The sequence below is a fragment of the Choristoneura fumiferana genome, chromosome 23 (assembly GCF_025370935.1).
Source record: "Choristoneura fumiferana chromosome 23, NRCan_CFum_1, whole genome shotgun sequence".
Lineage (NCBI taxonomy): Eukaryota > Metazoa > Arthropoda > Insecta > Lepidoptera > Tortricidae > Choristoneura > Choristoneura fumiferana.
The window spans coordinates 19,808,018-19,832,941 of record NC_133494.1 but is presented as its reverse complement, the minus strand read 5'-3'; the positions used below and the strand labels follow the sequence as shown (position 1 = coordinate 19,832,941).

The window sequence follows — 24,924 nt, the reverse complement described above, 5'->3', positions numbered from 1 at the left end:
CCAACCAGTCGGTCTTCGTGTTGTAACTGCTACTTTCTTTACAGCGAAAAGTTTACACAAATTAGTGACAGTACTACATTTCCGAATTGGTTGTAAGGGTAGTCTGTGGAATTGTTTCGTGCCTTTTTCAAAGAGTTGATTGCGTTCTAAAGATCGACTGTGCCTTGAAATATCTTCCTATTGCTCTACTAAATTAGGGCAGTCATTGATTAGGGTAGAGCGATATTTCTGGTACCCATTTCAACATCATTTCAACGTCGCACACGTCTTTTTAAGACGCACCAATATTTAGCTTTGTATTTGTGGTTTAGTGCGCCTGTTACCTGACGCTTAGGAGCAACCGCTTTACTCACCGTACCCTACACGCGCTTCTACCCTAGGGCCGGCCTTGTTAGGGTGGACAAAAGGGTCAAACCGTTACCGGGTTAATGCACCGGCTTGAGAAAATCCATATCCGTATCTTGTTGCTCGTGTAAAATTCCAGTTCCAAAGGCCATCAGATCATATAACTGTGACACCATTTCTCAGGCAAATTATGTCTTTGCCACTTACCTAAATACTGAGATACAGAGCAGTAATCTGTTCTAAGAAGATGAATGTGAAGACTGTGTGGGGTCCTATCTTCAAATACGTAGGCAGAAACCCGTTCCAGAGTCCGAAGACTCCTTCCTTCTTTACTACGTCGAAGAAGGTTCCTACTAGGCCAGCTTGGCCGCCGCCTTTTGCTGCGTTTTGTAGTCTGCAAAAGAACGTGAAAGTTAAATAATACTGTTGGTATTTATAGTTGGTATCGTTGGATTGGTCTTTTAAAAACATTAGGGGTTTGCTAAGACGATTTTTCGATTCAGTGATCTGTTTGCGAAATATTCAACTTTAGGGTGGTGGAAAATTTTGAAAAAATTCAGGATGGTAGTAAGTATATCAAACTTTCAAGGAAAACTATATAACGGCTAAGTTTGCTTGAGAATTATTAGTAGTTTATGAGTAAATAGCAGCCTAAGGTATAAAATATACGTAAACTTGGAAGATTCCGTATTAAATACGAAATCCTTAAAAAAATTACTTAATTTTTTCGTAATGGTTACGGAACCCTATTTTGGGCGTGTCCGACACGCTCTTGGCCGGTTTTTTTAATCGTTAAGACTCGTTTTCTGGAAGGACCAACAATTTATTGACAACAGTGCCATCTATCGTTTATCGGCCGTACAACGTGGATGCAATATACCTTGTCTTGATCATATCGAGCGGTTGTGAGGCGGCCGTTGTGACGAAGCCGGAGATCATAGAGGAGCTGAAGTGGAGGAAGATGCCGTCGCCGAGACTAGGCAGCAGCATCTCACGGGCCTGCCAACATCACCAAGATTTTATGATCGTCATATGAAAGCGCATGCACTATAGAACCAGAGGAATAGCGGAACTACACAGAAAATGACATTCTCTGCCATCGCATTACTCGAGCGTTTAGGGGCATACATGTCCAAATGTCAGAAAGTCCAGGTGTCACATTGTCCATGGCCAAAAAGTCCGAAGGATGAAACGTCCTAGTGTCTAAAAGTCTAGCGTCAAAAAGTCCATGGTCAAAAAGTCCGAAGGATTAAACGTCCTAGTGTCTGAAAGTCCTAGCGTCAAAAAGTCCATGGTCAAAAAGTCCGAAGGATTAAACGTACTAGTGTCTGAAAGTCCTAGCGTCAAAAAGTCCATGGTCAAAAAGTCCGAAGGATGAAACATCCTAGTGTCTGAAAGTCCTAGCGTCAAAAAGACCATACTCAAAAAGTCCGAAGGATTAAACGTCCTAGTTCTGAAGGCCTGAATCCCATAATGTCTCATTGTATAAAAATATGACTAACACAACTAAATGATAAATATAACTGAAATAGATTAGAGAGCTAGAATGCTCATCTGCATTATTTCCAGTCTATTATCTAACACCCTGAGACCCATTCTCAGTAAGATCCAGATGCATCTATGATGCTTCGTACATGTCATGTCGAGTCGACAAGAATTGACCAGCTGATCCAGTCATGCAGATGGACTGGGGCCTCATTCTACATTGTCTCTTTCCATATTGTTATTGTATTGTCTACGTGGTGGCAGCTCTTATTGACTTGACAGTAAAGGCGATCGAGTCGAAAACAATTCGATTGCAATAGGTGTAAACAAAACCAAATTAGAATGAGTGAGACCCCTGGACTCTCGGACATATGGACTATCCGACATTAGGGCATTATAACCTTTGAACTTTTTGACAATGGACAATGTGACACCTGGACTCTCAGACATATGGACTATCCGACATTAAGGCATTATAACCTTCGAACTTTTTGACAATGGACAATGTGACACCTGGACTCTCGGACATATGGACTATCCGACATTAAGGCATTATAACCTTCGAACTTTTTGACAATGGACAATGTGACACCTGGACTCTCGGACATATGGACTATCCGACATTAAGGCATTATAACCTTCGGACTTTTTGACCATGGACAATGTGACACCTGGACTTTCTGACATTTGGACATGTATGCCCCTAAACGAATAATGTTAAACTGTTACATATTTGGTGTCAAATAGGGAAATCTCACAGTAAGTGTCATAATAAATACCCTTGTCAAGCAATGCGATGTCACTATGACCTTTTCTACGAAAAGGTTCCGCAGTGGTTCACTATTCCAGGGTTTCTCAAAGTGGGGTACGCGAACCCCTAGGGGTTCGCTATTCGACGGTAGGGGGTTCGCGACAAGGTTCACGTGATGGTGGCTGCAAGACTGGCAAGATGATTAAGATTGGTTTTTGGAGTATTTTTGTATTTTTTATTTCAACTCCAAATTTGTTACTTATTTGTTTGTTATTTATTGTTGTTTGTTTCAGTTTGTATTTTCGTTGGCAAGACGATTCTTAGATTCTTACCTATATTTGCTACCTATTATTGAAATAAATAATATACCTTATATTATCACGATGATTGAAATAAAAATAAACTTAGTTTCTCCAACAGCCAGTTTTATTACCTTTTTTTGGTGGGGGGGGGGGGGGGGGAGGTAGGGGTTCGCTGTCGTCTAGAAACTTTAACAGGGGTACGTGGAGCCATAAGTTTGAGAAACCCTGCACTATTCAGTTGGTGCGAGTGTACCTGTGCGTAAGTGCCAAGTTGTGCGCCGTTGACGACGGCTGCGCGGGAGACGGTGGCCGACACGCCGCGCATTAACGTGCCCGCGCCCTCTTCACTGACCATCCTGGGAACATTTCAATCATGTTTTTTTTTAATCCGCGACACTGGTGCGGTTACCAATGATGTCTCATCACTGGTAGCCCGGTGCTCTGAATATGCATGTTAGAGTTATGGAAACATTAATTTAAAGAAAAAATTGTTTAATTTTAAGGACACATCGATTAATAAATATTTTTTTCATTTTCTTTTTTTCAAATAACTGGATAACGAGCATGCATAGCAAGTTATTAAACCTACAGCATTAACCTCCTAAAGCCCACGTCAGAATTTGAAGCTTAAGTAACGTCGTTAAGTTTGACATTAGTTTTGACGAATGTCCTAAATTTAGGACGTTGGGCCATTATGATTGTGATTCCAAATGCTTTAGACAAAAAGCCCCCGGTCGCCCGCCGACGATGCAGCGCCAGCCTTGGGGACCAAGAGGAGCGGTCGCTGTAGGGGTCAGATGGGATAAGGGGCACCATTTCCAGTGCAAAATAAAGTTGTGTGTGATGGCGCGGCGCCTATTGAGAAGCGCAGAAGCGGTGTTTGAAAAATATTTGGCAACCCCATGCTAACCTCCACTTACAGTTATTTGCATTATCTTACGTTGGTAATACAAACATTAAATAATCAACACAATAACGGTGAGAGTATTTTAAAGAGACCGCGACCCCTTAAGGGCAGCCGCGACCCCCCGGGATCGCGACTCACAGATTGAAAAACACTGGTGTAGACATTCTCGCTCTAACTCGACTAAAGGGCTAGAGCCGGCGATGAATGGTATTTCCAAGGATAGACCACACACACACACAAACATCACGCCTGTATTCCCAAATAGGGAAGGCAGAGTACACGAAACGTTACTGTTTTGGAGCCACTTTAAGCAATTTTAGGTTTTTAAGTTTGACAAAAACGGTATCTAGGTATGTTGCTAACCTGAGTAGCCTGTCGCCTACGGTATACCTTATTAACCTATATCCTCAGTCACCTCTTACGACATCCACGGAAGAAATGGAGAGGTGTAATTCTAATCCGACACCACACGGGGACATGCTGAAATTATTCACGCTGTTGCGACTTACGCACCTTCCGAGTGCATTAAACACGTTGGTGTAATTCCTCCGCTGCTCGGGCGGCAGTCTGCCGTCCGCCGTCATGCGGATCAGCGCCACTTCTGCGGGGTTGCCGACGACAGCCCCGATGGCGCCCGCTGTTATGCCGGTCAGCAGCTTGGCTCCGAAGTTGGGTGTGCCGTACGCTCTGCGGAAGGATGAGGATTCAGTTCGGTTGCACTCAGATTGAACCCGAAGACTCATTGGTGATTAGGGTTGCCACCTTTTTAGGGTTCCGTAGCCAAATAGCATTAGCGGAACTTATGTATTCATGTCTGTCTGTCCGTCCGTAGGTATGTCACAGCCATTTTTTTCCGAAACTATAAGAACTATACTGTTGAAACTTGGTAAACTAAGTAGATGTATTTTGTGAACCGCATTAAGATTTTCACACAAAAATGGAAAAAACAATAAATTTTGGGGGTTCCCCATACTTAGAACTGAAACTCGTTTTTTTTTTCATCAAACCCATACGTGTGGGGTATCTATGGATAGGTCTTCAAAAATGATATTGAGGTTTTTAATATCATTTTTTTCTAAACTGAATAGTTTGCGTGAGAGACACTTCCAAAGTGGTAAAATGTGTGCCCCCCCCCTGTAACTTCTAAAATAAGAGAATGATAAAAGTAAAAAAAATATATGATGCACATTACCACGCGAACTTCCACCGATAATTGGTTTAATTAAACGAGAGTAAGTAGTTTTTTTAATACGTCATAAATCGTAAACAGCAATTTACCTTTCATTCAATCAACTCAAATATAAAAAAATGTGTAGGGAACCCTTAGTGCGCGAGTCCGACTCGTACTTGCCCAGTTTTTCTTGTACAGTTAAAGTACATTGGTTATTATAGGTCAGAAAAAAGTACAATTTAGGTATTTTTCTTTATTATTAGGTATGGGATGAATTGGACTTCTTCTTGAAGGACTGGCCCTTGTATGCAGGGGACAGAGAGCAGTGGAAGTATATTGGGGGGGGGGGGGGGCCTTTGCTCAGCAGTGGTACAGAATAGGCTAATAATAATAATCGACGTCACCATCCCACATGACGAGAACCTCGTGAAGGCCGAGAAGGACAAACTCAGCAAGTACCTTGACTTGGCTCACGAGGTGACTGCTATGTGGGATGTTGACTTGACGATCATTGTCCCGATAGTCGTTTCGGCAAACGGTCTAATAGCGAAGAGTCTCGACCAACATCTCAAGAGACTCTCGCTAGATGGCTGGATCAAGGGCCAGATACAGAAGGCGGTACTTCTGGACACGGCACGCATCGTCCGGAGGTTCCTCACTCTGCGGCACTGACCACCGGTAGCTTGGGCCCTACCCGTTACCGGCGGCAAACTAGGTTAGGTTTTTATAATATTTTTATTTTGTATGTACTTTTCTGTATTTTACTGTTTACAGCTATTATAAAAACCTAAACCTAAGAATGAAAGAAAAATAAAGAACATAATAATAATAATAATTAGGTATGTTTAAAAACATATTTTTTATTGTTTTTTGCAGTTTAAACTTTAAATCGTATTATTATTGCACTCAAATCGCTCTGCACAAAATAAACGACAAATTGTGACAATGACACTGGTATTGTTGACATTTGAAGTTAGGTTACGTTAAAAAATTGTTAAAAACGAATGCCTAAATGCAGTGCCGGTTTTAGCAGCACTTCCAGCGCCCTGGGCGAGATTTCCACGGCGCCCCCAACTTGTGGGTTTTTTTTGGAAAGTATAGGCTTCAGGCGCCCCTTTACCGCGACCTACCCTAAAACCGCTACTGCTTAAGTGATAGGTATGGCGCTGGCGAGTGGCGGCATCGATTCAGCAACTATCAATAAATTTCGTTTAACGAAAAAATACTTACGACTTAACTTTTCAAAATCCCAAAGAAATCAAACCATACGAAATAAAGTATTTTCGCGTACTTTATTGTTCTCATAAAGTATAGAGTACAATTACCTGAAATAAGTACAATACTTTACCTATTATAAAGTACGGGTGGCAACTTAGCTTAGCCTCCGCTAAGAAAGGCCCCGTTACAACCCTAGTTTTAACCTCATCAGTTCCCGTGTTACCTACAAAATTTTGTACATGATGTCCAATCAAATGTCAACTTTTCTTGATTGTCATTAAGTTTAAAATTCTTGCATTAAACATTTGACGCCGGGTCTCAGGAGGGCAAAAAAAAAACACTGTTTGAACGTGTGTGCGCCACCTGTGCCCTTAGTGTATTTTTTCGGTCACAAAATACGTCTCGATCGCGTTTGCGTTAAAATCTTAATTTGTATGGAAACACGAACAGCGCCTCTAGCGGCACGTTTGCGCAACAACTTTTGCGAGTGTAGGTCTGCTTGTCAAATGAACGTAAACTATTTCGACTCGACTAATCAAAACGAATGGGGATGCCAGATGTTTCAGGTTTCGCGGGATTCTCCCGAATTTTAGTATGTCCTCCCGACTCCCAACAAAGTCAAAAAAAGTACTCAACTCACGCTGTGTAAAGATCCGTGATGTAGTTGAAGCAGCCCAGCCGGCCGGTGGTGTAGGTGGCTTGGCGGAACAGAGCGGCCGACAGCCCCGCGTACAGACCGGTGAAACCGTTTGTGTTTATCACCTTAATTAATAAACACACTGACATTAATTGACCTAGACCTAGACTATGGATACTAGGCAAACGAGGCAACGGATAAGCATACTTATATACTTAGATAAATACATACTTAAATGGGCCAATCAACTTTTTTACCGACACTTTGGGCGTCTCCTGCGTTACCAAAATTGTCTCTGGCGTTACCAAAAAATCGTACTTCCAACAAGATATTTCACGGTTTAATAGGTTGAGCTTACGTAGGATGGCATGTATTCATGTACACCATCTATTAAATTACAGAGAAGACATGTTTAACTACTTACAAAAATCTGCAATTGTTTGAAAAATTTCGCGGACAGATTAATGTCGATAAAAAAGTTGATTGGCCCAAATACATATTAAACATCGAAGACCCGAGAACAAACATTCGTATTATTCATACAATCGACGGCCGGGAATCGAACCCGGGACATCAAGCTCCGTAGTCAGGTTCTCTAACCACTTGGCCATCCGGTCGTCCAAACCTAGATGAAGCAATAAGAAAATCCACATAAATAAAAATCAGACGTTACGGTATACGTGTGACTGGCAGTAGGGCAAACGTTTTTAACCCCTGAAGCTGACCTAACCACCAAAAAGTTTGAAACCTCCGACATTGTCACTTCAAAGTTCAATACCTCAAAAACGGCTGAACTGATTTTGATGAAACATGTCTAAGAACCATCGCTAGGAAACATGCTTTCAAATAAAAAAATCGCGTTCAAATCGGTTCACCCGTTTAAGAACTACAGTGCCACAGACAGACACACTGACACACAGCGGGCAAACTTATAACACCCCTCTTTTGCGTCGGGGGTTAAAAATGAAGAGGATCATACACACTATCGAATAAAGTGCATCGGCACCGTAATCGCATATAAATAAATGACAATGACTGGTGACATTGTCACATTGAAATGTAAATATTAAGTAGATGGAATTAGGGTTGCCACCGTAATTAAAATAATCTTATGTACACTCGAACCAACAGAATGGTGGCCCACTGTGGAACCTTTTCGTAGAAGAAGTCATAGTGCATTGCTTGACAAGCAATTTATTATGACACTTAATGTGAGAACGTTCTCGGTGGGTGAATCAAATGGTGGTTCTAATCAAAAGTATCTCGTTACATGTAGGTATGTATTGTAACGCTTATTGTACCATCAGCCAAATATATGGTCTACCACCCTAAAGTCGATAATCATTTGCATGTCATAAAACAATAATGCCAATAGACGTGTCTGTCAATTTGAAAATTCGACTTTAGCGACATATTCATTGGATTGGAACTTGTTTAAAAATTGATAGACGATTTATTTGGCTGATGGTACATAAAACATAGAGTAAGAGAAGTACAAAGGCGAACTTATCCCTTAAAGGGTTCCCTTCCAGTTAACCTTTGAACGACATGTACTTAACCGGTGTACATCGAATTTATTATGATTTTGCTATCCCAGTTTTCGCATACAAAAACTGTTTTGATTGAGATGGCGAATATCAGAAACGTTAGACAGCGGGCCTACTCCGAAGCTCAAAAATCGAAGTTCGTTTCGTATCGTTCCCTGCCGTCGCATTCAGAAGTTTAAACGCGAAGTTTAAAAGTGTCAGAGGGACCGAACGACACGAACTTCGATTTTCGAATTTCGTAGTAGCCCTACTGTTATTTGATTGTGATCGCGAGTGTCAGAGAAACGTTACGCAATAGATCCTCCGAGTTAATCGTACAGTGGGTTCCGCTGGTTTCCCTTACCTCTCGCCCCATTATGAGGGCGGTCATGTCCCTGCCCGCGGGACCCATAAGCTGCATGCGCGTTTTGATCAGGTCCATGGGTTGGACTATGCATGTCGCCATCATGCTGGAAAATAATTAACGTATCATATACTACTTACGAAGCCGTGGTGGTAGAGTGGTTTGACCTATGGTCTCTCAAGCAGAGGATCATGGGTTCAAAGCTCGGCTCGCACCACTGAGTTTTTCGAAATTCATGTGCGAAATTACATTTAATTAACCACGAGCTTTACGATGATGGAAAACATGATGATGATGATACTATTTACAGTAGGTGCTGATAAACATGAGCATTCACTTGTAACTAGGCTTGCCATTCGGAAAAACGAAATGTCATGAAAATCCTGATATCTCCCTATAAAAGTCCTGACAAAAATCTATGTAAGAGAGATTTGGCGTAGCTTAAACAACGCACTTGAGTTTTAACTTAAGGTAAAATTAAATTAAATGGTTTTGAAAGAAAGGCTCAATTAAAATGTATGTTTGTGTAAATCTATATTAATAATTTCGTCCAGGGGTACGGTAGACTCGAACGAAATGCACATCAAATTGAAGAGCGTAAAAAATTAGTCGATCCGAGTCGACAACATATATCCGCAAAATTCGGATTATGGAGAATTTCGTTAAATTCTAATGGCACTGACAAACAAACCGCAGTCGCCATCTTGGGTAGTTAATAAACGTCCGTTTCATACTAGCTAGCTCTTAGATACGGCTCGCCTTCAACACATCGCGTGCGTCACGCCAAAAAACGAATGTTTTTCGATATTGAAGAGAAGTACAATAAACATAATGATAGAGTGTACGCTAGGAGCTCTGAAGAGTATTCTCTGATCTTATTACGGGCCAACTGAGGTTCATTTTTGCAAAAAAGGGGTCAAAATCAGTGCGAAAGTGTACCAAGAGACGGTTTTGGATAAGCATGTCAAAGATCTGCCCAACACGCTATTTTCAGGTCATAATTTTGTGTTCCAGCAGGATTCTGCGCCAGCACACAAAGCCAAGACCACTCAAGCCTGGTTTGGCCGTCAAAAAATCGACTTTATAAGACACGAAGATTGGCCTTCCTCCAGTCCGAACCTTAATCCTCTGGACTTTAAAATTTGGCAGGTCTTAGAGGGGAAGGTCTTCTTTAAGAAAAGCAGTCGCTGAAATAGACATGAAAATGGTGCGTGCTGCGATAGACGACTGGCTGCGCCGATTAAGGGCCTGTTTTAAAAACAAAGGAAGTCATTTTGAATAATTTTAAGTACTTAAATTTTTTTTTTATTAAATGTACTTTAAATTGGTATATAATTTATAAAAACTGATTGGTACTTTTTTTTTATCATTATTTTCATTTGTGACAGAACTTTGGGACTGACTACGTAGTTATTTGGGCAAATAAGATTTAGGAGAAATATCTACTGGTGAAATACGATACGTAGGTTAGCCGTTAAAGTGTTTGTGATAATAATTAAGGTGGGAATATACGTCAGATTTTTCGATAAGTTACGACAGTCTTTACTGGGCAAAAATTTTTTCAAACATATTATATAGTCTACATTTACCCGAGCGAAGCCGGGTTTTCATCTAGTTTGTATAAAATTCCTGACGAATGGCAACCTACTTATAAAAGAACGTCGAGCAAATCGAAGTTCGTGTAGTTCGGTCCTTCTGACACTTATACTATTTAATACTAGAGGGAGAGGGACTATTCTATTCTATTTTCGAGCTTCTGAGTACCTAGCTAGGCCCTCAGACTGCACCGTTCGATCGATCCGATTTATCGTAATTTTTTACGCCATACACACGGCATAGTTTGTCGTAGCGATCTTCGTTTAATTCAGTGGTGGTCAGCCCGGATCTACTTTTTTTCGAACCGGGGCAAAACCTTGATGGTGGCGTCCCCTGCCTAATGTTGAGAAACTGTTAAAAACTACCAAATGAGTAGCACATTTCTTCTTTTCTTCTTCATTTCTTGTCTCAAGGATTTGGCACCCCCATGAAACTGCCGCCCGGGGCAATCGCCCTGGTTTGCCCCCCCTTAGTTCCGGGGCTGGTGGTTGTGAGTTTAATTATATAGCCCTAGCTCATCCATTCCGATTTACCTATTCGAAGTTTGATATTGTTCGGTTGGACGGTACAGTTTTAAAAAATTCGTACGAAGCTGCAGAGCTACTACGAACTTCGATTTTCGAATTTCTTAGTAGCCCTTCTGTTTTCTCAGACACACGATACAGGGGCATAGGTACGAGATACGAGTACCCTAGGGCCAAAAGAGGCAAGTTTTTTTTCTTCAATTAAATACTTACTTCATCGTCACCTCAGTAATGGAGCGGCAAAGCTAACTGGCCCGGTGCCAGTCGAACGGTGCAATCTGATCGTTCGGATTTTTCGTAGCGTTTTTGGGCCTTACTAGGTTTCAGTACTGTGCACTCACCCGCTCGATCCGCCCAGTAGGAAGCGCATGTACGGCGGTATGGCCTTTGGCTTAGGCCTGTCTCCCATGGTGGCGGTTTATAAATGTTCCTGGTACATTTGTGCTGGTTTAAACTTATCCGGCTTCTGTAGATAAACGTGAATTGGTTATATTTTTGTGTTGTTGTTTGTTTTTGATTGATTTGCGATAAAACTATGGACATGGCTAGCTGTCAGGTAAAGGTATAGAGATTGAAAAAATATTAGCAAAAAGGTAATTCGTTTCATGTTATTTTCTTTCTTTCCTATATTAAAAAATACAACCGAATCTGTTAGACCTGAGATTTTTAGGTAAAAGTATCTTTAGGTCTTTTAGCAGCGGTCTATTTAGTCATTTGTTTTTTTTCTTGCTGTAACTAATTTACTTTCGTATTTAATTGTAGGTAATTTTATTTAGTAAAACTTATAATTTTAATTTATATAGGTGTCAGTAATTTAGGGACATACAAGAATTGCTCGTTTAAAGGTATTGAATAGAATTGTTTATCTATTGTACTCCCAAGTAACCTATACTTAAGTAACATATATATGTATAGTAACAAAATTTGCAAAACTTAACCGGCCTTTATAATGTTTGCGCATTAGAGTTACTAACACACATACAGGGAGACTCACAAAGTTTCACTCTTATATTAGTTATTAATAAGAGAAAATGAAGTTTTATGAACTAGCATTTGGAGTCGAAGAATAGGTAAATTGTTGAGGTAAAATTTTATATTGACAATCAAAATGATAATAACAAATCAAATAGACAGGGTTACAGCCAGTATTGTTATAGAGGAAGTGTTTGCTTAAAACCTCTTCTAAACATCCCCCTTTTTGCAAACTCTATCTACAGTGTTAGGCCAATTAACCCACTAATAAATGCCAATCTAGGCTTAAAAACAGCTTTTGTGAGAATATCTGCACATTGATATTCTGTGGGACATATTTAACTTGCAGCTCTTTGTCTGTTACAAGTTCTCTGACATAAAAATGCCTTATCGCAATGTGCTTCGTTTCTTCTGTGCATTTCTGGGTTTGTGCAAGCTTTAACTGCATCATTGTCAATTTGTAGAGTTGGGATATCTTTCAGTGTGGTTATCTCATTGAAAAGTCTTCTCAGCCAAACTATTTCACGTCCTGCTTCACTAGCCGCAACTAATTCAGCTTCTGTGCTCGAGATCGCTACAGATGTTTGTCTGCGACTTGCCCAAGAGATCACACCTCCTGCATAGATGCACAAAATTCCAGATGTAGAACGTCCTGTGTTTTTGTCTCCGCCGTGATCGGGTCGCTATAACATTCCAACACTCCGGGTTTGTGTCCTTTTTTGTAAACAATCCCTGAATCGATAGTTCCTTTCAGTAACGAGAAAAATCGTTTAACTTTGAGAACGTCTTCATTAGATGGATTGTCTAGTGTTCTGGATACGACGCTTACGGCGTACGATATGTCTGGTCTGGTTCCTGTCTGGAGGTATGCCAGTGCACCGACAGCTTCGCGGTAGGGGAACTTTACTTCCTTCTCCGTTTCCGTACTGGTTGTGCTCCTTAATAATTGGTGTACTGATAGCCTTGCAGTCACTCATTTTAAATCTTCTAGAAGCTTGTTTGTATAGTGGTTTTTGAGACACTTTAATGGAACCATCCTTATCGTTGAAGATTTCTAGTCCAAGAAAGTAGGAAGCTGGCTTTGTGGTTATCTTGAACTTCTTTTCAATTCAGCAAAAACTTTTCAGATTCCTTTGGATTCGTTGAGGCTATTAAACCGTCATCAACGTAAAGTCCGATTATGATTTTATTTCCATTCGTTTGTCGAATAAATAAACATGGATCTGTGTCACATTGTTTAAATCCGATTGATTTTAAATAGTCAACAATACATTTATTCCAGCATCGTGGAGCTTGTTTGAGACCATAAAGACTCTCTTCAATTTGCAGACTTTGTTTGTGCCATCACTGAACCCTTCTGGTTGACTCATGTAGACGTCTTCGTTTATTGAGCCATTAAGGAAGGCAGTGGCTACATCGAATTGCATGAGAGATAGTCTTCGTTAGCTGCAATACTTAGGATTGATCTGATTGTAGCCATTTTAGCAACTGGACTAAATGTTTCGTCATAATCAATTCCTTTTTCTTGCGTGTAACCTCTTGCTACGAGTCGAGCTTTGTACTTATCGAGACTTCCATCGGCATTAACTTTCTTTTGTAAACCCACTTACAAGAAATTAGTTTTCTGTCTTTTGGGCGATCTACCAAGATCCAAGTCTTTGTTGTCATTTAAAGATTTAATTTCGCTATTCATGCTTTCATCCATTCAGTTTCTGCTGACTTTCATGGCGTCTTTATATGTGGTGGGTTCATGCTCGTCATTTAATATAGTCGAGACAATAAAGTCGTCATATCTACTTGGAAGTCGCAGTGTGGATCTGTCGCGAAGAGTTCTGGTATCAGGGACGTCATCATGATCTTCGTCTGAATAATTTATTCGACATTCATCTGGCTCGGGAGACGAATCTTTGGGATCTTCTTCTTCATCTTCTTGACTTAAATCATTTGATGTTTTGGGGCAATACTCTATCGCTTTGTGCTATATCAAGTTCTGTACTACTAGCGCTTGAGCGTCAGGTTCCTCTTCTTTATTCGCCAATGATCTTTCGTAACTACAAATTTGAGCAGTCAATTCTCAATGTTGCGATCCTTTTTAGACATGGACATCCAACTTGATTTGAACGGGAAGTAACTATCATCGGGTAGCGTTTCTAAATCTTGCATATGATTAAAATCTCTGGAAGATCATACTTAGCTTCATCCTTTGTAGTCAACCTTTAATTCATGCCATATATTTTTCAATTTGGATATGTGCATGGACATGTCGTGTAGGGGATCTTTGCGATAACTGAAGAAGCTGTAGCAAAGGTTATAGCTTTTATCCTCAGATGTGCCGTCGAACAGAGTGTGTAATTCATCCCAAATCTGTTTCGCACTTGTTAGCCTCATTACTTTTTGTAGAGTAAACATCTGACATATTAGCCATTAAAATAAGCATTGCGGCGCTATCTTTTTCGTTATAGTCTTGTAGAGCTTGTTGATAAGAAACCATGGACGCCGGGTTCGCTGCTGCATCTGGGTGCGTAGGTGACTTTAGGTTGCCGTTGATAGCGTCTAATCCGCCAGGCGTTCCTCTTAGCAATAACAGTACCTTGCAGCGCCATGTAGACCAATTTTCTTTTCCTTCTAAACGACCGATATCAATTTTGCAGCTCGTTGATGAAGTTGACACTTTGACAGGCCTTGTTAGAAAAAACTTGTGAAAATTGTTATTAATTATTCTTGGATAAATAATTATGTTTCGCTCATTAGAAATATAACATCACAAATATTTTTATTTTAAATACTTTTCGATACGCATCTGCTACCATGTTGAGGTAAAATTTTATATTGACAATCAACAATGATAATAACAAATCAAATAGACAGGGTTACAGCCAGTATTGTTATAGAGTAGAAGTGTTTGCTTAAAAACCTCTTCTAACAATAATTTAACTGTAAACAAAATAAATATTTTCCTTATTAATAAATTAAATGAAAACCTCCTTTGTCTACTCAAAGTCAAAGTCAAAGTCAAAATATTTTATTCAATTTAGGCTACAACAAGCACTTATGAATGTCAAAAAAAATCTACCACCGGTTCGGAAAAACCTCTGCTGAGAAGAATCCGGCAAGAAACTCAACGAGGTATATATTTTTTTTTTTAAAACAGATTTACAATATTATTAATGACATGTATACATCACAAGTATTTAACACAACTTTATTTTTAACACAGTAGGTTCGCTATTTGAAGGGATCGCTAATGCGGATCGGAATTATTTCCAAATATCCCTGTCCCTGATATAATCATTAACTTTATAATACGCCTTTGATATTAATGTCTTCTTGACAATAGATCTGAATTTTGTATCCGTTTTCATTTATAATATTTTTTGAATTTTATTATAAAAACGTATGCAATTTCCAGAAAAGACTTTTTGGTTTTAGCCAGTCTGTAAGATGGAACTTTAAGCTTCCCTGTGTTTCTAGTAGCCTTTGGCTTATCGACGTTAGTGGGAAAATCACATATGTTCTTCCTAACATACATGATTATTTCAAAAACATAAGCGACGGCAGGGTTAGTGTTGTATAACTGGCTAATCAAAATGTTTAAATTTCTTATTCTTTACTATACATTGTATTCTATCTGATGTACGTTTGTCACTTCAATAAACAAAGTCAAATACAACATTCGTTATCAGCACGAAACTCTATATTTAACTGAGTATTACTTATAAAAGCTATATATTCTTTATAAAAAGTGAATCTACTAGTTTTTTCCAGTATGTGCGTTTATAAATTATGAAAATCTGTGAAAATTTTCAATAGTTCACGAAGATATTTTCATACTATTTTTGTTGTGACATCGAACAGCTGTGCGTATAAATATGGCAAATAATTCGATTTCTGCATAAAACCACTCATTAACAGAGACGGTTATTCCGTATGGAAATTCAAAATGCGTATGTACCTTATGCATGAAGAGTTATGGGAGACGATTATCGGATATTCTGATAATAGTAAAATTCCTACTGATATAAAATCACGTACCGATCAGAAGGCGTTATCGAAAATATGTCTCACTTTAGATGGTATGGCAATAACTCATGTAAGGTCATGCAAAACAGCCAAGGAAGCTTGGGATGCTCTTTCGTCCGCTTACGAGGACAAAGGTTTAGGGCGACGTATAAGCCTCGAACGGAAACTCTACAGGTACTGTCTTGATGATTTTGATTCCAATATAGAGACGTACATAAATGCTGTCATGTCAACTGTGCAAGATTTAGCCGACATTGGCAAAATTATGGAAGATGCTTCAATAGCTGCGATTCTTCTTGGAGGTTTAAGTCCTCAATATGCACCTTTAGTAATGGCTTTGGAAAATTCCAACATAGACATTACAGTGGATTTAATTAAGACCAAATTATTGAATGAATTGAATAAACCAGCTATAGATAACCCAGATACTGCTCTTCGTACACGAATGAACCAGAACAAACCTTCTACATCCAAACCGAAGAAACCTATTGTGTGTTACGACTGCATGGAGCCAGGACATAAGCGTCCAGATTGTCCCCATAAAAAGGACAAGAAGAAGAGACCCGTAAATCACAAAAATTCTCTATGTGCACTGAATGTCAATGACGGATTAGAGCGTGATAAATGGTTTATTGATTCTGGAGCTTCAGCACACATGACGTCACGAGCGGATTGGATGAATAATGTGAGAAGTTCGTCTATTGGGACTGTAACCATTGCAAATGGAGATGTACTGCCCAGTAAAGGCATTGGAGATATTTCTATCACCACTTGCGGTCAGAATACGATATAAAGAAGATTACTGATGTAGTTCATGTACCGAACTTGAATTCTAATCTTATTTCAGTGAAGAAGGCAGTAGATAAAGGTTTTAACGTAGTTTTTGATAGAACTGGTTGTAATTTTTATGATTCTGATGCTTTTTCTTGTACAGGTGATGTAATTTTACATGGTTCTATATGTGGTGGACTGTATTCTTTAGACTGTACGGTCAACCCAACGACTCAATTATCTGCTTTTGAGACCCACTCTGATGTTTCTAGCTTCAAGCTCTGGCATAGACGACTAGGTCATTTATGTCGCATCGGAATGGATCAACTGAGGAAGGGACACGCAGTGGGCGTGGACTACTCAGAAGTCGATAAGGAACCATGTATCCCCTGCATTGAAGGTAAGCAGAATAGGAAACCTTTAAGAAAGTTTCACATAAAAGATCAACTTCTGTTCTGGAACTTATTCATTCAGATATTTGTGGACCCTTGCCTGAAACTTCATTTCAAGGCAATAAGTATATTTTATTTTTTATAGATGATTTTTCTCGTATGACTTTTGTATTCTTTATTCCTTCAAAAGCGGAAGTAAAGAACAAGTTTCGTATTTTCCAGTCCACAGTAGAGCGGGAAACAGGAGCAAAGATTAAGATATTGAAGAGCGATAATGGAAAAGAATATGTTAATGCTGAATTTTCGAGATATTTACAAAATGAAGGAATTCAACACCAAACAACAGTTCCCTACAGTCCTCAGCAAAATTCTATTGCAGAAAGAACAAATCGCTCAATTTTGGAGAAAGTAAGGTCAATGCTTTCTGACAGTTCCCTTTCTCCGGCTTATTGGCAAGATGCTGCAGAGATGGCTGTATATCTTAAAAATAGGTCTCCTCACCGTGCTCTCAATGGGAAGACGGCGTACGAGAAATGGTATGCTAAAATACCAAATCTTTCTCATCTGCGTGTTTTTGGATGCAGAGCATTCATCCATGTCCCTGAATGTAATCGGAAGAAATTGGACATGAAAGCATCCGAGCATATTTTCGTTGGATATTCAGAAGATCCAAGAAGTTATTATTTCAGAGATATTAGATATCCCAGAAGACTTGTGAAAAGCAGAGATGTTACTTTCTTTGAATGTGATTTTCAAGATTTGAAAGTAAAGACAACTTGTAAGTCTGATAATAATTTAACTGAATCAGCAGTTGTACCTCTATTGCTAAATTCGCAAGAAAACTCGTCAAATAGTTCTAGATAAATGGTATCAAGCTATGCAAGATGAATATCAGTCACTGCTGAGAAACAAACTTGGGTTCTCGTTGATAGACCAGATAAGAAAGTCATACCTTGCAAATGGATACAAGCTGAAGAAAAATGCGCATGGTGTTGGTGACGTAATTAAATATAAAGCCAGACTTGTCGCGAAAGGATTTAATCAAGTTTATGGTATTGACTACTTGGAAACTTTCTCTCCAGTCGTTCGAAACTCTTCTTTACGCATGTTGTTCGCATTGGCTGCGGAAGAGGGAATGAAAATGCACCATTTAGACGTTGACACGGCATTTTTAAACGGATTTTGGAGGAAGAAGTATATATGAGTCAGCCGGAAGGATTTATAAAACCTGGTCAAGAAGATAAAGTATGTTTACTGAAACGATCGCTTTATGGCCTTAAACAGGCTTCACGAGCATGGTATAAAAAGTTGACCGAAATTTTACAATGCATAGGTTTTAACCAAACTCCTTCGGAAGCATGTATTTATACCAAAAAGTTTGGTAACGAGTTAATAATACTCGCTTTCCATGTCGATGACATTGTCATTTTGTACAAAGAAAATAAAACGCTAAATACTGTCATATCTGACTTGCGGAATCATTTTAGTCTGAAAGTGATTGGCAAACTCAGTTATTACTTAGGTTTAAATATACATTACAAACCTAATGAGATTAAAATATCTCAAGAAAGTTACATTCGTGATTTGCTACAAAAGTTTCACATGATGGACTGTAAGAGCGTTCCTACGCCGTTGGAAACTAAAAAGTTTCTGCCGAGTGAGAAGAATGTAAGTGAATCTTCATTATCCTATCCGTATCAGCAATTGATAGGCTCACTCAATTTTCTGGCCGTTAATACTCGTCCAGACATTGCTTTTGCTACATCATATTTGAGTCAATTCAATACTAAATATGATAAAAGTCATTGGAAGGCGGCAAAACGTGTATTACAATATTTGAAAGGCACTATGGATTTGGGCATTACTTACAGGAAAGACGGTGGATGTTTAATTGGCTACGCGGATGCAGATTGGGCCAATTGTCCTATGGATCGTCGTTCATACACCGGATTCTATTTTTCTATGGCCGGAGGAGCCATTTCATGGGAAAGTAAGAAGCAAACCACCATTGCCCTGTCGTCCAGCGAAGCGGAATATATGAGTTTGTCCAGTGCGGGTAGAGAGGCTGAATTTCTGAGGCGATTGATGTGTGAACTTACTGGTATGTCAACTGTTATTACTATTTATAATGATTCACAGTCTGCCCAGAAGTTGGCATTGAATGCGGTTCACCACAACAGAACCAAGCATATAGACACAAGATTTCATTATATACGAGATTTATTATCGAACAATATTGTTAATGTCGTATATATCAATACTTTGGAGATGTGGGCTGATGTACTAACTAAGCCATTGGCTCGTATCAAGCATCAGAATTGTATAAAAGGAATAGGTTTATGTTTATAATCTTGTTTTGATTACGGGGGAGTATGTTGTATAACTGGCTAATCAAAATGTTTAAATTTCTTATTCTTTACTATACATTGTATTCTATCTGATGTACGTTTGTCACTTCAATAAACAAAGTCAAATACAACATTTAGGATATCTGTTTCCTTAAAAAAAGATCTTAAAGATTCACGGCGTCTTCAAATTATAAATTGCTCTAATTGCTCTCTTTTGTAAGATAAAAATTGACTCAATGTCTGCAGCAGATCCCCCATAAAATAAGGCCGTACGAAATAATGCTGTTAAAGTAAGCAAAATACACCAACCGTGCCGTCGCCACATCGGTTAGCTGCCGTATTTCCAAACTGCAAAAGCAGCAGAGCTCAATCTACCCGCGATTGCTGTGACGTGAGGTCCCCACTGTAGTTTAGAATCGAGCGTTATTCCTAAAAATACTGTTGATTTTACAAATTCAATAGTTTGACCATTTAACTTTATATTAGAAACTGAATTCGAGCTAGATGAATTTATCAACGAGAATTTAATACATTTAGTTTTTCTTAGGATTTAGTAACAAATTATAGGCAGCAAACCATGCGGATATCACGGACAGGGTTTCATTGGGCTCAATGAAGTCGGTATCTTTCTACTAACCTTGAACAGTAAAAGACGTTCGTCAGCAAACATAACTATACCCGACTTTTGGCTTACCATATAAGTAAGGTCATTTACATAAATAAGATACAGGAATGGGGCAAGAATGGATCCTTGAGGCACTCCCATTTCGACCACAGATCCCTCCGATACCGTTCCGTTAATCGCTACCTTTTGCTTTCTTTGTGTGAGGTAAGATTTAATGAGTTCTAAAGCGAGGCCACGAATGCCATAAAAATTTAACTTACAAATTAAAGTATCATGATCCACACAATCAAAAGCTTTCGAAAGGTCGCAGAATACACCTATGCGTCATGTGATTCCTCCTCCCAGCTTGCAATATGAATTTAACTAAACTATGACCGCGTCTGTAGTAGACCTGCCTTTTGTGAATCCGAACTGCTGTGGATGCATGATTTTATGGGTATTAAAATGCGAGATCATTTGCGTCAGCATTATTTTTTTCGAATATTTTGCTAAACGCTGATAGGATGGACACAGGACGATAATCAGAGGGATTATCTTTATCACCTGATTTAAAAATAGGAACTACTACTACCAGGTTTATCAGCGCTATACTATATATATTTGTTTTTGTTTTTTATTTTCGAATTTCAATGTTCTTCCACTTGTATCGTATTAGTAATCAGTGGCCCAAATATTAGTTAAATAATATTGTAGGAATTTTTCAACACGTCATTTTTATAATAAATAAATCGAATAATTAAATAATTAATAAAAACATACTTACACGGCAGAACCACCGTACACAAAACATATATGTATGTTTTTATCTCGGTTGGATCGATCGCACGAGACACCGCCGCTGCGCAATGTCATCAAAATGACACTATACTTAAACTGTCGCTGCAAACTGAGTTGGTAGAGCCCTGGTAGAGCCCATGCATGTTAGGCAAAATATCCAATATGTGACTTTGTACTGTATTTATATAAAGTTAGGACTGCTTATATTGAGCATTGGCATACCGGATGTGGCCTGTAATATGAGCAAATAATTAAAACACAGATCGTACTCTTCAAAATTTTAAAAAATAATTTGTTTTTTAATTTTTATTACACTTTAAAGTTTATTCGAAGAAGCAAAATGCTTGATGTTTGTAGCGTGACAGGCGACGTCAGTAGTGTTCTAAGATGGCGTATTGATAGCAGTATTTAATTTGTATGAAAAAAGGAAAATCTAAAGACTCCATTATTTTTAAAAGTCGCTGAACTAATGTTGTTCAGTTTGACGAGTAAGACCTATGTTTTAACTATTTGCTCGTATTACAGGCCACACCCGGTAAAGTCGGTACAGTCGAACTAGCTAAATCATGTACCAGATCCGAGTGGAACCTTTACAAATTCTCTACTCGGATCTAGGTATCTTTGTCTGGTATCTGGTCTTTTACAAGTGCTACTGATGTTATCTTGACATCGCATACTTTTGCCAAGGAAATCATAGTGAAATTTATTATTAACGAGGTACATGAATCAGTTTGCATCTTGCTCTAATCGCAAAACAAAAAAAAGTCATTAGTATATTGACACAAATTAATAAAAAAAAAATATCGATTAGTCAGATTATAAATAACTTAATAAAAAATTACGAATTTGATATTTTGCATATATATCTACTTAAAGTTTAATCGATAAAGGTTGTGGAATTTAGATACAGTAAGTAGTCGACATATTATTTGGATCATCTATGACTGACCATAAAATTTACATGACAGTCAAACAGTGGACTTACGGACTGAGTACCTACTTAATATTGCGACAAGAAAAGTCTGCCTGAAAGAAAAATCAAACTAATAATCTTTTTTCATCGGTGTGTGTGTAAAACTCAAACACGTCCTAGACATGCCTAAAATTAACCCCACTAATAAGTATAATAAATGCGAAAGTTTGTAAGTCTGTTTGTTACTTCATCACGTCTAAACCGCTGAACCAATTTAGATGAAATTCGGTATACAGATAGTTTGAATCCCGGGGAAGGACATAGGACAGTTTTTATTCCGGAAAGTTGCTTAGTTCCCGCGGGATAGTGAAAGAAAACCGAATTCTACGCGGACGGAGTCGCGGGTAACGAGTAGTTTTCTATAAACTACCTAAGTTTCTGTAGTAAGTAAACGGGTAACGATTAGGACCATAGTTTGTTGAATGAGAATGTAACATGATAAACAAAAGTATAGGTAGAGTACCTACGTAATATTTCTTTCCCTTTCCAACAAAGCACCATTTAATCGCAAATATTATCAATCCAGTCAAAACTCTTACCCGAACCGCGTGTATTCACTTGATTTGAACTTTGTATTGCGACCACAACTAATTAAAAAACTACTTTACGACATCGACGTAAAGCATAAATTACCCCGTTGTTCCAACCATGCATGTATGATGTAATCCACGTGAATATCAAAATTCGACTTTGAGGTCCAGGTGATAAGGACTAGGCAAGATGTAATAGTATTATTCATTGTTTAAGTATCTATATCTATAAAAGAGTTACTTGACTGACTGACAGACTCATAATTTCATGTTTTCGTTGTAGTGTCTACCTACTTATATTATCTACTTTATGCTACCTACTCTTGTTTCTGATATCGTATCAATCGTACAAAGGTTAACTGGATGAGGTCTCTTTAAGGGATAAGTTGGCCTTTGTACCTAAATCTCTTTCTCTCTTGTTAACTGTTAGTTTCATATCCTTATAGTACAATAAATTACCTATAATTACATTACAATATTCTACATAGGCGTATTATAAAGGGGGGGCCGGGTGGGCCGTGCCCACCCCTGCATGGTCTTGTGCCCACCCCAAGATGTTGGGCTACCAATTCAAAATTCTATAATACTGATATCTTCACACAAAAATCTAGGTCAAGTATAAATCTAAACTCCAATTCAATAGAATCTGACAATCCTGTAGACACTTCCAGCCCACTAATATAAACACCGGGCTGCCTAAGGCTTTGTGATGTGACTATTATTCTTTTTTGATTCCTTTTAGATCATAATTGCAACAACAGGGACATATATAATCAAGTGTGCCCACGATAGGGTGTCTTAAATATGTAGAAAATTGTCAGATTCTATTGAATTGTACTTTAGGTAAAGTTAGTTATAAATAATAGTACATTGTGTCTTAAGGGCGGTAAATAAGGAATTACGAACGAGAGTTTATTAGAAGCCCGAAGTCGAAGACTGAGGGCTTTAATGAGTCGATGTTCGTAATTCTAGTACCGCCCGTGCGACATACAATGTTTTTCATCACATTTGCTAGTAAAATTTTATATTTGTAAAAGAAAATATATAATTCTTCCAAATAGTTATTGGCGATACCTTAGGCTGCGCTCTTGGCAGCAATTGGGGGGGTTGCAACCAAGGTAGCCTTAGCCTGCATGTTACGACACTGTTTACGAGCAAGTGTGATGAAAAGCAACTTATCGATGTCACCTCGATAAATCCTTGCGATAACAGTCCTTATTATTTTTATGAGAAGATTATGAGTTACTATTATTGCAAAATGTTATGGTACACGTCGCTCTACCTACAACTATGTCAAAACAATGTTGTGTAATCAGAAATGGGGTGTGGTGTGTCACGAGGGTGTGTAAATATTGACATAGCAACAAACTATAACAAGTTATTAAATACATTTTCATTCGGTTAATTTGTTTGGCGTACCAATTAATTATGGTATTTGAATATTTTTCTACAAGTATTTATCTCAAGCTTGACAAAGCGTAATACCTATCAAACGGGAAAAAAACTTTTAAGGTAACTTCGAAAGGTTTGAAATTCAAGATTAGATACAGAAATAAATAATATCGTCTGACGTCACAAACTTACCTAACGCTATACCTAAATAACTGCAGAAAATCCTTTTAGAAAGAAACAACAATTTACAAACAATTTTATTTTCTTTCCTACTTAATACTTATTGGTTGTATTGTATATCTAAATTTAACTTAAAAAAATAAAAAAAAGCAAAAAAAATCTTTTTATTTTCAAAACACAACTAGTGTTATGGAGGAGCGGGACTTCCTGATACAAGTATAATGTTCACTTAATAGGAAGTCCCAACCCTTAATTTTTCTAACAATTTTATTTTTAGTGAAATTAACATTTACATTTTTTTTTAATAGGTATATGTGATACGGCAAATTCAGGGTAGTGGTCAAATACACAAAATATTACAAGCACTTGATTACAAGAGTATTTGTGTAATATATCAGTAAGTTCGAAACTGCCCGTGAAAAATTATCTAAGAGAAAACCGCACCATAAATTTCTACTACTTTGTTTGAATATACTATTGTAATGTATATTATAGATTTCGAAGATTCGTACATAATAGTAGATTGATAACCAAGGGTGGAAAGTGACCCATTTCACCTGAGATATTTCTGGGATATTCTGAGATATTCCAATAGTTCGAGGGGAAATGGGTAATTTCACCCGAGTTAGACACTCTACTTTTCATTTCGACTGTGAGGAAAGTAAAATAGTACAAAAAAATAAGAATAACATTCAATTAAATTTCAGTTTTCAGTAAATTGAATTTACTTATATCCAACCTCCTACCTTTCGACCTTTTCGCCCTGGCCACTTGTCACGGCCGGGTATAAAAAAAATCGAGTTGATCACGACCAAGGAGCTTATATACCTACAAAACTGGAGGTAGAACGCCGAATGAAGAATTTTGACCTTTATTACTTATATTCCATCTCTTTCTTTCACATTTCACGAATGACATCCTTCTCTTTCTTAACCTAACTAAAGAAAGAGATGGAATATGTTCGTGACGTAATAAAGATCAAATTTCTTGTTTTAAACGGATGTTCGGCGTTCAACCTCCAGTGTTGTATATAAACTCCTTGGTCACGACGTGCATCTAGATCACAGATTACTAATATGTAGCTAGCTAATCTAGATGGCCACGTCGAAACGTGAAAA

General features: G+C 38.3%; 1 protein-coding gene across 1 annotated transcript; it reads right to left on the bottom strand.

The window, feature by feature from the left end:
* Nucleotides 1-323: 323 nt before the first annotated feature.
* Nucleotides 324-20,847, bottom strand: LOC141440913 (mitochondrial 2-oxoglutarate/malate carrier protein-like). The gene is made up of 8 exons (XM_074105507.1): nt 20,718-20,847; nt 11,168-11,292; nt 8,707-8,812; nt 6,820-6,941; nt 4,304-4,477; nt 3,137-3,239; nt 1,226-1,344; nt 324-739 (listed from the first exon to the last, which is right to left on the bottom strand). Exons 2-8 carry the CDS (start codon nt 11,233-11,235, stop codon nt 553-555), a joined length of 879 nt encoding a protein of 292 aa, XP_073961608.1. The 5' UTR covers nt 11,236-11,292; nt 20,718-20,847; the 3' UTR covers nt 324-552.
* Nucleotides 20,848-24,924: the final 4,077 nt, after the last annotated feature.